The sequence below is a fragment of the Rosa rugosa genome, chromosome 3 (assembly GCF_958449725.1).
Source record: "Rosa rugosa chromosome 3, drRosRugo1.1, whole genome shotgun sequence".
NCBI lineage: Eukaryota > Viridiplantae > Streptophyta > Magnoliopsida > Rosales > Rosaceae > Rosa > Rosa rugosa.
In genome coordinates this window covers 18066696-18083660 of record NC_084822.1, presented here as the reverse complement: position 1 = coordinate 18083660, position 16965 = coordinate 18066696, and the positions used below count along the sequence as shown (strand labels likewise).

The 16965-nt window shown below is 50.8% G+C and overlaps 1 protein-coding gene across 1 annotated transcript; it reads right to left on the bottom strand.

Annotated features, from left to right (window-relative positions):
* Positions 1-365: 365 nt before the first annotated feature.
* LOC133737356 (uncharacterized) lies at positions 366-1863 on the bottom strand. The gene is made up of 5 exons (XM_062164929.1): positions 1726-1863; positions 1086-1316; positions 764-995; positions 621-712; positions 366-512 (listed from the first exon to the last, which is right to left on the bottom strand). Exons 1-5 carry the CDS (start codon positions 1861-1863, stop codon positions 366-368), a joined length of 840 nt encoding a protein of 279 aa, XP_062020913.1.
* Between the last annotated feature and the right edge of the window lie 15102 nt (positions 1864-16965).

Below are 16965 nucleotides of genomic sequence, written 5' to 3'. Positions count from 1 at the left end.
AGTGTATGCAGTGGTGAGTTGTCTTCTTATCCCATTCTTTTTACAGAAATCATTGAACTCCCCCGAGGTAAACTCCCCTCCACGATCAGTGCGAAGCACTTAATGCTCAAATCAGTTTCCTTCTCCACATAACTCTTAAAATACTTGAATGAAGTAAAAGCTTCTGACTTTTTAGTTAAGAAATATGACCAACTTTTCTACTAAAATCGTCTATAAAACATAACAAGTACCTTTTATGGCTGTTGGAAATGGGAGTAATAGGGTCCACACACATCGGCATGTCTGAGTTCTAGCTTTTGTGAGGCCCTCCAAGTACTTCTTTTTGGGATAGGATCTCGGTGTTGCTTGCCTATCAAGCAATCAATTCACACCACATCTGAAACAGGAAGCTTAGGCAATCCATGAACCATGTTCTTAAGCTGCAAGGTCTTTATGCCTTTGTGACTGAGGTGGCCGAGTCTACAATGCCAAAGATGAGTGATGTCTTGAGAGGTTGTGTGAAAGCCGGTTTCCTGATTCAATTAGGATTTGCTTGTTTGAGACTGAGAACAAGATAAACATCCAATTATTAGTCATCTTGGTCTGAATGATTAATCCCCTCTGTGGATGATAGATCTTACACTGTCCTGCCTATATGAGAATAGCAGACCTCTCTCCTGTAGTTGTCCTATGCTTAGAAGATTTTTCTTCAGCTCTGGCACAAAGAACACTCCTGAAATGACATGATTGAAGCCATTCAACTGCAACTTGACATTTCATTTGCCAGCAACACTCATCCTTGTGTTATTTCCCAACTTCACCACTTGCCGAAAGCTCTCATTTAACTCAGAAAACAAGGATCTATCACCACACATGTGGTTGCTGCAACCCGAGTCTAAGAACCATGCATCTTCTCTCTTTGCCCTATTGATTTCAACATAAGCCATCAAAAACATCTCTTCTTGCTCATCCATCTCTGCATAATTTGCTCCTTTGCCCCATGTAGGACACTCGTACTGGAAGTGATGGAGCTTATGGCACCTATAACATTCAACAATGGCTTTATTGAATGGATGGCGCCCTCTTCCTTAGCCTGTGCCTCTGACTCTTCCACTTGACTTCTCCTCATGATCATAAGACACCTTGAGAGCCTGTTCTTCACCATTCTGCCTATAAAACTTTTGCTCATGAACTATCAAAGAGCTTTGTAACTCATCAATGGACAATTCATCAATATCTTTAGACTCTTCAATTGGACAGACTATATAGTTAGATCTGTCAGTTAAAGATCTAAGAATCTTCTCTGTTTTAGCTGTCTCTACAGGAGTCTGATCCAGCTGAATCACGAGATGTTCTTAGACTGTCACTATCGCAGTTGGTCTCATTTATCTGCAAAACAGACAAAGGTCAGAGGGAAGACCGGGTGTGCCGGCCTTCGACGCTCCGATGCCTAAGTCAGTATCGGAATAAGATAATGATAATGGAAAGCGATAGTAAACAGTTACCTTTTTGGGTTGTTGGAGATGACCTTAATGTAGCAGATGTGTGGAAGCTTGGTTCCGTTTCTTTCGGTGTGGGACGATCGGGGTTCCCGATATCGCCTAGAGGGGTATTGGGACCCTCAACTGGGAGCTTTCCCGATATCGCCCAGAGGGGTATCGAGACCCTTAGCTGGGAGCTTTCCTTCTGTATTGGCGATATGAGTCTTGTGCTTTCGATACTTGTGCCTAGGAGGTATATGTATACCAACAAGTCCCCCAAGTGCCCGGTCAAGAGTTCTCTTGGGTGGAGAGTTTGTCTTTGGTAGAAGTATCGGAAGTTCAAGGCGAGTGCATGCCACATGGCTTCTGTACAATCATTACCCCCAGTCCCCCAAGTTCCCATCTAAGAGGAGTCTTGGCTGGGATGAGGAGTTCGTACTCGCGACTGGCGTTGTGTCGTTATCACGCATCTGTGTTAGGGTTTCATGCATCTTTTGGCCCATAGGGTATGCCCTGGTGACACGTGTGCTGTTGTCATTCATTTTTCGTGTGCGGGAAGTCCGGTCTACTGGAATCCGTAACATGTAATAATGGCGTAGTGGTAAGGAGTCGAGGTGACGACGCATTTTCTCTCTAACTCTCAGAGATGTCGGACATGTGGTGAGATCTGGTGTCGTCGTCCTTGCACGTCCAACTGTCCCTATATTCTCGAGGTCCCTATATAAGGACAGAGGAGGGAGGTGGGGGTGGTTACCGTTCCTCTGTTCTTGTTGATAAGAACTGGTTAAAGTTAGAGCCTTTAACTTGCAGAGAGCTTGAATCTTTCGATTGGTGGCCGGGATTCTGCGTTGTTTGCTTCGTTGTCTCTATTTCCCAGTTGGAAGAGTAAACAGGTACGTTGTCTCTTGACTTTCCTGGGTTTGTCCGAGAGTATTTGTGTGTGTGGGTTTTGTTAAGGGGGGTCGTTTGCCGGAGGTGAGATTTTCCGGTGAGCTCTGGGTTGCTTTAGGCCCGGTTAGGCTTTGGAGAAGGTGAATTTTGGGTTGAGTTGGGCTTGCTATTGCGACTCCGGGCTAGGTTATTAGATTTTGAAATTTTGTGGGGCGGGTCGGGGAAGGCGATAGACAGGAGGCGATTGACTAATTGTGGGTATTACGCGCAATATGGTATGGGAGCATCACGGTCGCGGTAGGCGAAAGGGTTCCTCTAGTGGAAGTGAAGGAGTTTCTCGTGGTGGTGTTGGCACTTCTCGAGGGGGTGGTGGAGGTGCTCCTCGCGAGCGTGGCGAGGGTGTTACTCGTGGGCGTAGCGAGGGTGTTCCTCGCGGGGGTGCCGTGGGTACCTCCCGAGGAGGTGGCGAGGGTTCTTCTCGTGGGGTCCCGAGTAGGGTTGGGCATATCGCAGGCCCCGAGGCTCCCAAGGGTGAGAATGTCGAGGATTTAGAGATTCCTCACTCGCCACGTGGGCGGTTACTCTTTGGCGATATACCCATTGATCAACCGGGTCCGAGTATGACGGAGGAGAAGATCGCCGAAATGAGGACGACTTGGGGCATTCTGGGCAATGTATTGTTACGCCCTTTGAGGGATGGTGAATGCCTTAGCCACACCGAGATGGGGTGGGCGTGCTTTTATGAGTATCACCTTAAGTGTTGGCTAACATTGCCAATACCGGAGGAGCTGCAGTATCTGTTCTCGTGCCTACATGTATCGCTGGGGCAGCTATCGCCAAACGCACTAAGGCAAGTGATGGGGGTATTGCTGTTGTCGAAGCTCAGTAGACTGCTATGTCCCAACATTGGCGAGTTTAACTCCTTGTTTAAGATGCAATACTCGACGAGGGTTGGCGATAGCGGGTGCATTAATTTTAGGGCGCACAGCCGCGCGATTATTGAGGACTTTCAGTCAAATATTTATGCTCGTTGGCGGGGCAGGCCTTGCCTGGTTCAGGGCCGCTGGCAGAATCCAAACGTGGTGCACATGGCTCCAACTCGTTTCCAGCCTATCTATGAGTATCGTGATTGCATTTTTGGTGGATTTTGTCATTGGCGTGTGCTAACTGCGTATCCTTATATCGTAGTGAGGCAGGAGGCTGTCCTGACCACGCTAGAGCAGAAGCGTGTGGCGAGGGTGTTGGGCGCGTTTTCCAGAGGGATGAGGGGGTTCTATCGCCTGTGTAGGCTCCCGATATACGAGAGGTTTGAGCTGGGGAGGCGTCCGGGTGAGGGGTTGTTGAATGTTTATGATGTCTAACCGTTCCTCTGTTTACGGTCCTAACATTATTTTCATGTTGCAGCGGATATGCCTAACGAGGCTGCTAGCAAGAGTGACGCCCCGTACGCGGAGGTGGATATTGATGTTATCATCAGGGAGCTGTTGCGATAATCGGAAATGGCAAGGCGAGTGGACGTCAAACTTCCTGATAAAGTGCGCGTGACAAACTATCGGGTTAGCATGCTGTTGCCTGACGAGATGTATCTGAGGTTCCCCGATACTGTGTTGGAGTATCTCAACCAATGGGCCGAGGAGCAAGTGGGTGTTGAGGGGCAGTTAAATCAGGGTCAGCTAGAGCCAGGTGTTGGGGAAGCTACTCAATTTCAGGAACAAGCGGACGAGGCTGGTCAACGTTCCCGAGTACTCGTTGGGGAGCGCCAGCCTCTCGAGGTTCAGGAAGGTACGAGACAGTCCCCCCGTGTCTCGACGGGAGGGGTAGAACGTGGCGTCGTGGACCGGCCATCAGAGCCGATGGTCGAAGTGGAGATCTCCGTCGAGGAGTTGTTCGAGGAAGTTGAGCGGCGCCAAAGTGATACCAGCACCAAGGCTCGCCTGGTACAGGATGCTGTGTTAGAGCAGTTGGACGCTGTCTTTGGTGACGATGTTGGCAGTCCGGTATCGCGAGAGGTCATTACTGTTGACAGTGGGGAAGCGGAGGTGACCAGCCAGGCCGTGGGTGATGCGATACCGGTTGCCGAGGCTCCTAAAGCACGGCATGAGGTTATAGAAGGCGATGTCGGGGGTACCCAGGTTGCTGAGACGGAGGTCCCTGCCCAGGCTGGCGAGGTGGATGGGACTCGAGTGTTTGAGACTTGTGCTCTGTAGATACCTCCACTAGCAAGGCTAGTTCTCTACATCACCAAGCATAAGTAACACCCACTTTGGGACATCCACAAGACATGGCAAGGCCCAACCGAGACATGCATCGTGTAGCCCTATGTTCAGGCTACGCGGCGGTATCCGGAAGTCGCAAATCCGCCACCGGGAAGCCACCTTCCCGCCCTTGCCAAGATGCCTCCACAACATGGCTTTCTACATGCTTCTTGAACTAGCTAGAATTGTATGGTTGCTTGTCCCACATCGAAGAACAAGTATAGGAGATGGCTTCCTTGACTTATAAAAGGAACTCTCCTCCCACTTAAACACCATTCATCCCATTACATCTCTTGTAATCTTGTTAGGCCGCAAGGCTCAACACACTAGTACAACATTCAAGTGGACGTAGTCTCCCGCTCATGCGGAGGCGAACCACTATACATCCCGTGTCAACTCTTTCTCTCTCTCTATCTCTCTCTCTTTGATGCTAACTAGAGATCCCCTCGGATTTCTAACGTTAACATGCTCGCATCGACGGAGCTGGGCCGAGGAAGAGGGTTGCTTCACAGCTTTGTCTCGGGAGTCCCCCGATGGGTGTTAGTCAATACCCGTGGAGGTAAGAGGGCTCGGGTTGATGGTGTGGTGCGCTTGAGATCCACAAGTGGGGGCTGGCGGGGTTCTCGTGACGAGGTTGCTAGGGGTCTCGCGCGCACTCTTGGCGAGATAGGGATCACGGATGGTGCCATTCTACATATGGTCACCGACTTGCGGAATTGCCATCGTGATCACAGTCGTGTGAATGTTGAGGATCCTCGTCTTGGGTATCGGGAAGCGCAGGAGAGGTTGATGAGGGCATGTATTGCGATCTACTTGTATGCTTGCATTGCCTTTTGTCATTTTGTGCATGTTCTAATTGGGTGGCGCGCGATGTAGGCTGTGAACATGAATTATCAAGCCTCCGCCGAGCTGCTTGAGTATTTTGATCAGGAGATAGCCCGGCTGCAGGGCGAGCTGAATGCTGAGAGAGAAAAGGAGTGCGAGCTCCAGGATGCGTTGGACCACGGTCAAGTGGAGCGGGGTGAGATGAGGCAGGCGATTGATGATGGAGTCGCGAGGAGGATGGAACTGGAGCGAGCTCTCGCGATGGAGGAATCTCGTCGTCGGGAGGTCGAGGACACTGTTGCCCCCTTGAGGGAGTCAAACCTGGATCTGACCGGGAAGCTGCAAAGAGCAGAGATTGGCTTCAGCCTTGGAGCAGGTTAGGACCCCTACTCCTAACCTTGGAGAGGCAGGTGCGAGAGCGCGATGCCGAGTTAGAGCTGCGTGGTGCCGCCTTGGAGAGCTTGGCTCCCTACCCTGATCGTGTGGTGGAATTGGAGGGACAAGTGGGTACTTTGCAAGGAGAAGTTGACCGCCTGAGGGTCGTCGAATGCCAAGCTAGCAAGAGGGAGGCAGAGTTGGAGCAACTGAGGAAGGAGTTGGCTGAGCAACGGACTCGGGCTAGTGACTTTGTCAACGAGTACCTTCAATTGCGTGCCGCCGCCGAGACCCATGATGATAAGCTTAAGAAGGCCAAGCGTGACAGTGCCGACAAGGCATTGGATCTCTATCTCAAGTCGGCGCCCTTTCAAGAGAAGATGAATAAAGCCTTCTCGGATGGGGCTTTGCACTCTATCCGTGATGGTATCGCCGCTGGCTGGATTGATAAGGAGAAGATGGTCCATGATATGCAGGTGAAGAAAGTGGCGCGATTGCAAGCTAGTGCCGGTAGTGGTGGTCGGAGCGTTGGGATTGTGATCCGCGAGCCAGCTGCTGCAACAGAGCATGTCTCGAGCCAGGCTGGCGATCGCGAGGCGGAGGGTATTATTGGCGAGCAAGGGGAGGCACGCGTGGATGCCGAGGTCGAGTTGCTAGGGGAGAATGTTGGGGAGCGAGATCGGGCGGAGGAGCAGGCGCGCAGTGCCGAGGGTGAGACATAATTTCTTTGTTTTTTCTTAGTTTTGCTCTGCTAGCAATAGGGTTGCTGGATGTGTAAATGCTTTGGATTTTTTGGAGACATTGACAGATTGGTCTTCTTTTTGGGATGTCTTTTTTGTCCTGGGAATATGAAAGTTTGTATTGGGTTGATAGTCCCCCGTGCGTTGAATATATTTATTTTTGGTGCGTTGTCATTATTGCAGGTCATTAAAGCGGCGCGACCATTGGTTATCTTGAGGCGGTTAGTGGCGGTTTTTTTACCCTATAAATAGGTAGGGTGGGGAGATGGTTTGATCATATCCTCAATATGGCACTCTTTCTGTTTTTCATTGTGCTTCTGCTCCTGAAATCTTTTCTCTCCTTTGGCGGTTTGCTTTTTGTAGAATTTTGGGCTTTATAACTTAATCTCATTCTTGGGTTATAGGCTTTATAGCTTAATCTCACAAGGGCTCGACTTCGATCATCACCCGTTGGGGGATTGAGCAATTAGTGCTCCTGCGGAATTGAGGCTCCGTCTAAGTGAGAAACCCAAGGACGCCGGTCGCTGGTGGTGTGGCGTGGCTACAACGGTGGAGATCGGGTGGTGACAGGGCAGAGAGTGGCGTAGATTGGTACCGCCCCCCAGTCTTTCCCACCAGAGCTTGACCAGCCCATCAATCCTCCAATTCAGTGATCTTCTTTTGGAGCTCCTCATATTCCAAAGAATCAGACTTGGCTGGAGGGGTAGCGAAGATAGTTATTGTGTATAGCACTTGATAGGAGCATAAAGTGCGACGATATTATTGAGTATATGCCCCATTTCAGCCTTGTTTCTCCCTTAACTTTCGTGTTTTGAGTCATCAAGTCATTTTAAGAGTCTTGTAGAGTGTTTGGCGTGAAATAAGCGGAAAAAGATAAATTCATGAAAAATCCTAGCTGGATCAGGATTCCTCGTTTTTGTGGTCTTTACATTTTAATTCCCTTTATTTTCTCTAGAAAATTCTGATATTCTCCTGCTTGTTGTAGGAAACCTTGGCTGGTGGAACTCTTGGAACCAGCAATGATGGAGTCATAAAATAAAGCATTCAAGACATTTGACCAAGCAATGAAGAAGGGAAATAAAGGAGAAAGACGTTTTTCAGTTGCGGAATAAAGGAGAAAGATGTTTCAACTGGAAAATAAATAAAGGAGAAAGGCGTTTCAGCTGTTAAAAGACCCCATTATGAGAGAAGTTAAGGCCATAAAGGAGACGTTTTCAGTTGGAAAATTAAAGGAATTATGATGCAATCCCATCCGTCCAATGATGAAGGGTATGATCGACAAAAGCCAACCAATGCTCTCCTATAAATAGGCAACGTCCAGAACAGAATTTCCATCACTTCCTAACCAAGATCACTTCCCGGCCTATCACTTCCCGGCCTATCACTTCCTAGCCAAAAGCTATTCCAAGACTCTGCCCAATTCACTCCTTAAACTTCCATCACTTACAAGACCGTTACGCAATAAAAATACTTAGGTAGTATAAACTTCCAAGTGATGGGAAATAAAGGCCTAAGTGATGGGACACAAACTTGGGATCAACGTCGCCATCACTCCTTAAGTTTGTATGTGTTTCACTTAGATTAATATACTTAGGTAGTCATGAATTTAGTTAAATACTTAATTGTTGTCAGTGTGTAAAATCGTATGAGTAGACAAGGGCCCTTTTGTTAATATTGGCCTAAACCCTTCATTAGTACCTTGCTAAGGTCTCTTGAGGTTGAGGGCGGCCCTTATTACCACTTGGAGAACGGTCTAACACATAAGTTAATTTCCCAGCTGAGTAAGGGGTGCATACGGATGGTGTCTTAGGTTGGGACCTTGGGTGATGGGTTCAATTGGATCTCAGAGATACTATAGAATGAGCGTAAACCTCAATGAGGGAGTAGCCTCCGTAGTATCACCAAAATGAGTCCTCCCTCTCACTTACCTCTTAATCTGGCCATCCAGCCTTCTGAAACAAAGGAAAGAGACTTATGTCTAGGCGACTATCCCTATATCGTATCTCACCAATAGTAGTGGTTTCTATTGGGCTCGACTTACAACTTGGAATCAATTGAGATATTAACTAAGTTTATAACTAACTTATAAAAAAAAAAAAAAAATTGTTGTGTGGCATGCTTAAGGTATATTGGATCCTCTGTTCCAGTATCTAAGTATGTAAATGTAAATGTATCTTAGAAAGTTAAGGCATACTGTTTGTATCTGAATCTTGTATATGCTACTAACACTTGACCCAATGAATGAGCACGTGTGAACAAGGAGAAGAGTCCAGGCTGAAGGACTATAAATATTAAGCGCTGCATGGGAGGCAACCCATTTCAACCGAAGCTGTGGAGGAGCCATCAACGAGAGTTTGACATTTCTATCCCTTCACTTGCTTAGGTTGAATTGTACTTGTGTCTTTGTTTGTTTGTTTATTTTACCCTTCTCCCTTATTTTCGTAGCCCCCCATATTTAGGGTCTATATACCATATTTCTTGCCTACATTGAGGACAATGTAGATTCTAAGTGTGGGGTGGGTTTACACCTTTATTTTAGTTTTTTTTAAAAAAAAAAAAAAAAATTATTTTGTTGGTTTTATAGAGTCTTTTTGTTTGTTTGAGTCTTAGGATGCTCCTAACGTCTAGGATGAACATGTCTCTGAATTCATGGCTGAAGGTTTTCACAATCGAAATAGGACTTAATTGAATTCTGTGGTTAATCGACGTTGTGATACTTGTATGAAGATTTGAGATAGGATTGTAACTTGGTTCATTAAGCATGCTAGGATTAAGTCTAATTCATTTGACCCTAAGTGAGCTGTTGAGCTAAAATACTTTCTTTTCGAGTGCTTATTGATAAATTCAGAATTTGATGGCTGTATTTGCAAAACCTCATCATTCTTTGAAAATCCAATGATCATGTGCCATAGATTTTAATGGACTAGAGAATACTAGAACTCGACTTGTGTGACTGTCAAAACTTGTATGCCATAATATGCCCTGATCCTGGATAGGATAGAAGGCATTAGGGTAACCACCATAGCCAAACAAGCATGTGTCCCCAATTGTGCCCGTCGTGGGACTCCTTAGAGTGTGTTAATGCTCAAAGTCTGGCGGTAGCCAAACCTCCGTTTAACGCGGGTCCGGCGGGCGGACCGCTACTCTGTATACTTGGTAATTCCTGCTAGCTGCCAAGTGAAAGACAGGGCGTCAGAGGGAGACCGCGTTGGGCGGTCTTCACTTCTCCGATGCCTAAGTCAGTTGATATATATATAGGCAGCACAGTAATAAATGAGAGTTAATGCGTAATAATGAAGAGAGACGAGAGGACCTTTTATAGGTGAGGAGAGGTCTGATCTTCTCTTTGTTTTCGATGTGGGACTGATGTGCCTCAGTTCCCAGTTTCAGTAGCTTCTGATGCCGTCTTGGCGGAGTGCGTGGCGGCGCGTCAGCGGCGATCCCGGGGAACTCTTGTACTCAGGCCGTGGCCCGCCTGGCTGCCTATCTGTTGGTTACTCCTTTGAAGGTAGTTGGCATCTCTGGCGGTACGATGAATGTGTCTGATTATAGCTAATTATGCTTTGCAACGTACATGTAGGTACAAGTCCCCTAAGTCCCCAGTCAAGGAGGGCAATCTTGGTTGGGGAGTTGATTGGCGGTGTGAAGCATTCTCTTCCGCTAGACTTTTGCAAAAGCATAATTAGCGTCAGTGCGTTGTCAACCATGGATAATACTGAGCAAACGCTTTATACCCTTTCGGGTGGGCCCCTGCTAGGCCCCCCAGGGAGTCCCCCACTCCCCGGCTAAGATGGACCTCCGGATGGTCGCAAAATTTGTTTGGTGAGGGGGAGCTGCACGGAGCAGAGGGTGTTGGGTAGCGAACCCAATCTTTAGGACCCGAGTGACGGGGGTCAACGTACCTGATCAGGGTCGTCGTAGACTGTTGACTAGTCCCCGCGTCCCGTAGGGACAATCTGACTGTAATGCCGCGTGGCGGTCATATGTCAGAATGAGGCGTGGCCTCGGGATCCGCCGCTGGCGGGAGTCCCCCCGCTGGTTCACAGCAGTAAACAGCGTCCAGTGGACGTGCTTGGCGTTACTTTATTGAGCGGAACCGCGCTGAATAAAGTACGCGATTTGCCAGATAAAAGAGGTTTCCGCTAGAGGTGCGTAGCGGAAGGTGCCCCGTTTGTATGATGACAAGGGGGAAGTGCCGCTTTTAGGAGACTTCGTGAATAACAGCTAGTGAAAAGTTCTGCTGGCGGGGTTCCGTCCAGCGGAGAACGTCACTAGGAGAGGACAAGTGAGAAGTTTCGCTAGCGGGGCTTCGCTCAGCGGAGACCGTCACTTGGTGAAGGACAAGTGAGAAGTTCCGCTGGCGGAGTTCCGCTCAGCGGAGACCGTCACTTGGAGAAGGACAAGTGAGAAGTTCCGCTGGCGGAGTTCCGCTCAGCGGAGACCGTCACTTGGAGGACAAGTGAGAAGTTCCGCTGGCGGAGTTCCGTTCAGCGGAGACCGTCACTTGGAGAAGGACAAGTGAGAAGTTCCGCTGGCGGAGTTCCGCTCAGCGGAGACCGTCACTTGGAGAAGGGCGTACCAGGGATTGCTTCCGTGATACGCCGTGACACGTGGCAAATAACTAGAGGGTTAGCGTGCGGAGACGCGTCTCCTCAGTCCGGCCGTCTTCTCGTCATTAATGCGAGTAATGATGGATTTCGTAACCGAGGCGACGCCTCGGTTAACCCGGAGGGTTAGTGCTGACAGGGGACACGTGTACGGCTGGGGTGTGATGTCGTTTTCTAGCGGACGGCCCAAAAGCCTCTGACGTTGACATAAAAGGGGGGGAACGTATTGAGAAAGGAGATCAGAAAATCCATTCGAACTGTTTGTCGTCTTCAAGCTCTGCCCAGCCGAGATTTGCAGAGAAAGTGCCGTGCGGTGGTGGAGTTCTCGTGGTCGGAGAGACGAAAAGTTCCGTCGTCGGGGCACAGCGAGTAACAGCACGTCAGAGAGTTCACGACTGAGGTGAGTGTTCTGGTTATCCTTCTCTTTGGTTTCGCGTTTTTGTCGATTTATGGGTTTGGTGTTTGTCTGGGATTGGTGTTTGGACTGGGTTGCTTGATGTTCGTCGAGGGTGTAAGATGAAATTTGAGGGTAGGTGACGGTGTTTAACAGAGAGTTGTCAGTTAGGGTTTTGCTAGATGGTTGAATCTGGGTTGAGGGGGGATTGTTCATGTTTTGGTAATTTCTGGGTAGTTGTTCGTGGTGTTTCTGTGCTATACCTGATATAGGGATAGGTTAGATCCTTCTGTGGGCTAACTGATTTGGGTTTTAGGGTTTGGGATGGCCAACGTCGTAGAGATCTCGAGCAGTGAGGACTCCGGGTCTGACGTGTCAATCAGTGCGGCGGATAGGGTTTTTATTGACTCGTTGCGTCCGTCTGCCCGTGCAGGAACCTCACTGCCAGAGCCGTTAGACATCGAGCCGCTGCAAACCATACCCTGGGAAGTTGTCATGGGCCGTACGTCGCGACCGGAGAGTGCTAGGGCGGGTGAGGAAGCTGCTGCGCAGGAGAGGAGTGAGGAGCGGCTAGCAAGTAATAGTGCTGCCAGTGGCTCCGCTGGCGGGGGAAACGTGACGGGGGATGAAACAGAGTCGGCGTGGGTTCTCCAGGATGGGACCCCCGTCGACGAGGCGGGAGGGCGGATGACTGCCGCCGCGGTCAACCGGCTGAAGCGGACATACCGGTTGCCGGGAGTGGTGAAACTTCGTCAACCGACGGCGGACGAGAAGGCCTCAATCCTTCCAGCGGGGTTCGCCGCCGTTCACGAGGCAATATTCCGCCAGGGGGTGACGTTGCCGCTAGTGCCCAACCTTCAGATCCTGGTGTGTGAGTTCGGCATCGCGTTTGGGCAGATCTGTCCCAACATGTGGCGGTTGATGCTGGCGATGAACTCCTTGTGGCGGCTATCCGGGTGCGAGGGGCCGACGGTGGCGGAGGTTTTGCATTTCTACGAACTGGTGTACGTTAAGCGCCAAGGTTGTAGGGGGCAAGTAAATTTGAGCCGCCGGCAGGGAGCGCCCAAGCTGATAGAAAATTTGAGGGATTCGATGTCCTACTGGCGGGGGACGTTTTGCGTGGCGACGACGGGGTGGGAGTATCAAGCGGAGTCCAACTAGGGGGAGCCGACGTTTAGGATCAAGTCGGAGTTTCAGCCAATCCGAGGTTGTCCGTCGATCTCCGCTGAACATAGTTGGCGGTTTAATGTATACATGTTGCAATCGTTTGACTGACACCTTCTGTTGTTTTACAGCGGGACTGCGCTACAATCTGACGCGAGAGGAAGAGTGCTGGGTTGCGCGCATCAAAGGTTGTTGGAAGAACCGCAATTTGTTGGACTTCCGTCTCCTCACCGGCTGGGAGCTGTTGGTCGATCAGCAGCTGACGCGCGCTATTGGTAAGAGATCTCCGCCACCTTGTATCTCTTGACAACTTGGTTAAAGCTAACGGGCGTTTGCATGTTCTCAGAGACTCCGCCAGGTAACAAAGCGAGCCGTGACGCCTTTGACAAAGCCATGGATCGTGCGGAGATAGACAACTTCCTGGAGACAATGTATGCTTCAGGCGAGGCGGCCCAGATGACAGTTGTGAACCCCGAGACGCTGGAGGTGAGCGCATCCGAGGTTCCGGTGACGCTGCCCATGCGGCACCACTCGCACCTAGGGGCCGACGGTCTGCCCAGCGTGCAGGTGGATGGACAAGCGGGCGGGGGAAAAAAGGGATCCTCTGCCGGGTCGCAGAAGGAAAGAGTGGTTGCCACTCGACGCGGGCCACAGAAAGAAAAGGTCGTGGCTCCAGTGGGGGCTGCCGCCGCTGCGGTGGGGAGACAACCGCCGAAGGGGACCAGGGCTGCGCCCACTGGAGATACCCGGTCGATCCTGCGGAGGCGGCGCCAGTGTGATTCGGACGGGGAGGAGGATGATGACGAGACCCTCGAGGTCCACAGGCAGAAGAGGAGCCGACAAGACCCGTCGAAGGCTCCTGTGATGGCCGAGAGAGAGATGCCCGTGAGCGATCTGGACTTGTTCGCTGCCTTCACCGAGTTCATGACCGACAGCGAGCGGGAGTTTCTCTACCACTTGTGCGAGCGGTTGGGGTTCAGCGGTCTGGCAGGGATGTCGCGGCCTACGGCGATCGAGCAGTCGCCCTTCAGCTCAGCCTTTGGGCACTTGGCGGTTGGGCTGAACGAAATGTTCTTGGCGGCTTCCAAGCAACCCCGAATTGAGGGACAGCTCCGGGAGGAGGTTAAGAGGCTGGAGAGGGAGCTGGCGGAAGCCAAGGACAGGCTGGTGGATGTGGAGCGACGCCTGATGAAGGCAGACTGTGACGCGGCGGACGCTCGAGGCAAGCTAGATGTCGCCATCCAGCGGGACATAGAACGAAATGATCAAGTCTCCCAGCTGGAGCAAGACAAGGCCTTGCTGCAAGAGCGTGTGACCGCCAAGGAGAAGAAAATTGACATCCTGCAGCGGGAGTCTGCCGCCAGGCAAGGGGAAGTGAAGAGATTGGAGGGAGAGTTGACCCGGCTGAGGGATGATGGAAGCCGAGCAGCCGCCGCCGCTGTGGAGAATTTCAAGCAGTCGGCGGAATATAAAAACGCGCTGAATGAAGCGGCGAAGGCCGGCGCCCTGGCGAATGTCGAGCTGTTGCGAGCGAAGGGTGCCATTGATTGGGCCAAGGCGTCCCTGCCCAAGGCGCCGCAAGCTAAAAATGCAGCGCCGAAGAAGAAACCCCCGCCAGTGCCCAGTCCCCCAGCAGGTGGCGGAAGCTCCGGCAGCGGGTACCAGACTCTGGCGGATGGGACCATAGAGACGCCAAGTCCTACCGCTCGAGGGACTGACCAAGGAAGCTGCGTACAGCCGTCGCAGTCCGAAGTAGGTGATGCGGCCAACCCCTGACTTGCCGGACGTGCTCCGTTTTGACTGTAGCCGCTGAGGCTGAAAACATATGTACTTTTGTTTTTTTTTTTTTTTGAATGTAAGGAACAATTTTTTGGGTGGGGAGTCCCAGCCCTGAATATATGAAGTATGGAATTCTTGATGTTGTGTGATGATATGTCTATACCGCTAGAGTTTGACTTAGGATTTTCTTTTGCAATCAATGAAAAATTAAAGGAATTAAGATTGGTCCAAGTGCACAACGTAGCGGACGAGGTCCGCCGACGATTGCTGGCGTTGCCAGCTGCCCTCAGTGCTAGACTTGGTAACAATGGTTTGAATAATTCCTCATTTCATTGATAACTGACTGGTCAGTGTTAACAAAAGTGGGGATGTACCCGTTGGGTAGCTTCCCTTAGCTAAATATTGAACAAAAATTTAGCTAAGTCAAGATGCTCCTGGGTAGTGACACGACTATTTGTAGTAATACCGAAGGTGTTCGGTATTCCAAGGGTGGGTCGTAGTGACGCCATCCTTGTCCATTAAGTAGAAGGTGCCTGGGCTAACGACTTCTACTATTTTATAGGGACCTTCCCAAGTTGGGCGGAGTTTTGTTGGTGCTGGAATGACTTCCTTCATTACCCAGTCCCCCAGTTGGAGGTTCCGGGCCTTGACTCTGGCGTTGTAGAAACGCGAAACTCGTTGTTTGTTTTGCAGGTTTTGCAAATGGGCCCTGTGTCGTTTTTCCTCTAGGAGGTCCAAGTCCAGGTTGATGCCATCGCCGTTGGTCTCTGGGTGGTAGCACTCGACCCGAGCGGTGGGTTGAGCTACCTCGACAGGCAGAACGGCCTCAGTTCCGAACGTCATACAAAAGGGGGTTTCACCAGTGGCGGAGGATGGAGTCGTCCTGATGGCCCAGAGTACTTCTGGAAGCTTTTCCGCCCACAAGCCCTTGGCAGTGTCTAGTTTCTTTTTTAGCAGCTTCTTGATGATCTTGTTTGCCGCCTCGACCTGGCCGTTAGTTTGTGGGTGGGCGACAGAGGCAAAGCTCATCTTGGTGCCCAGATTGGCGGTGAATGAGATGAGCTCCTCATTGTTGAACTGTGTGCCGTTGTCTGTAATGATTGTGTGTGGGACACCATAGCGGCAGTAAATGTTTTTCCAGAGGAAGTGAATGACTTTGGCGGTAGTGATGGCCGTCAGTGGCTCGGCCTCTATCCACTTGCTGTTGTAGTCGATAGCGACAATGATGTACTTGAACTGTCCCTTGGCGGTTGGGAATTTTCCCATCAAGTCGAGGCCCCATGTAGAGTGGACCCATGGACCGATGATGACTGAAAGTGGTTCCGCCGGCGCATGTGGGAGATCGGCGAACTGCTGGCATTTGTGGCAAGATCTTGACACTTGCCGGGCGTCCTCACCAAGCGTAGGCCAAAAGTAGCCCTGTCGCATTGTACGATTGGCCAGGGATCTGGCGCCCGAGTGGTTTCCGCACTCCCCGCCGTGAATTCCTGCCAGCACGAGCTTTCCTTCCTCCGGGGTTAAACAGCGGAGGTTGGGGTGAGTGAACCCCTGGCGGTAAAGCTTGCCATTCTGGATATTGTAGCGGGTTGCTCTCCGCTGAATTTGGCGTGCCTTGACCTTATCCTCTGGTAGTGTGCCGCTGCGCTTGTATGCAGTGATTTCGTCCATCCAGCTGGGGTTGATTTCAATGTTGAAGATCTCTGCTAGGGTCTTTGTGATGCTTGGCTTGTCGAGGCATTCCACCTTTGTGTCCGCTGGACTTTGATGTGGCTGGGCGGTTGCCAGTCTTGCCAGGGAATCAGCCTTGGCGTTCTTTTCCCTGGGGATTTGTGTGATGGTGTGGAAGTTGAACTTTTTTAGCAACGTTTTGACATATCCCAAGTATGCTGCTAACTGTTGGTCCTTGGCCTGGAAGCTGTCGTTGACCTGGTTAACGACTAACTGAGAGTCGCTGAATATGTTGACGCTGTCAGCCCCTGAGTCAATGGCGAGGAGTAAACCGGCGATAAGGGCCTCGTACTCCGCCACATTGTTTGAAGCTTTGAAGTTGAATTTCAATGCGTACTCCGCGTTCAGTCCCCCCGGTCCTGTTAGGATGACTCCGGCGCCGCTGGCCTTGGCGCTGGCGGATCCGTCCACATGTAGGTTCCAATCCGACTGGAGGGGACTTGCCTCCCCGACGGTTACCACTTCCGCTCCGGGTACCATCTCTACACCGGGTTCAGGTTGGCGTTCGGTGAGTTCAGCGATGAAGTCCGCCACTGCCTGGCCCTTCATGGCGGTTCTTGGTTTGTATTCTATGTCGAACTCGCTGAGCTCGATGGCCCACTTGCTGAGGCGCCCCGAGTGTTCAGGGTTCTGCATGACTTGCCTCAGCGGTTGATTGGTTAACACATGGATCGTGTGGGCCTGGAAGTACTGGCGGAGGCGCCTGGCGGCGACGATAAGTGCGAGGGCCAGTTGCTCCAAGGGAGG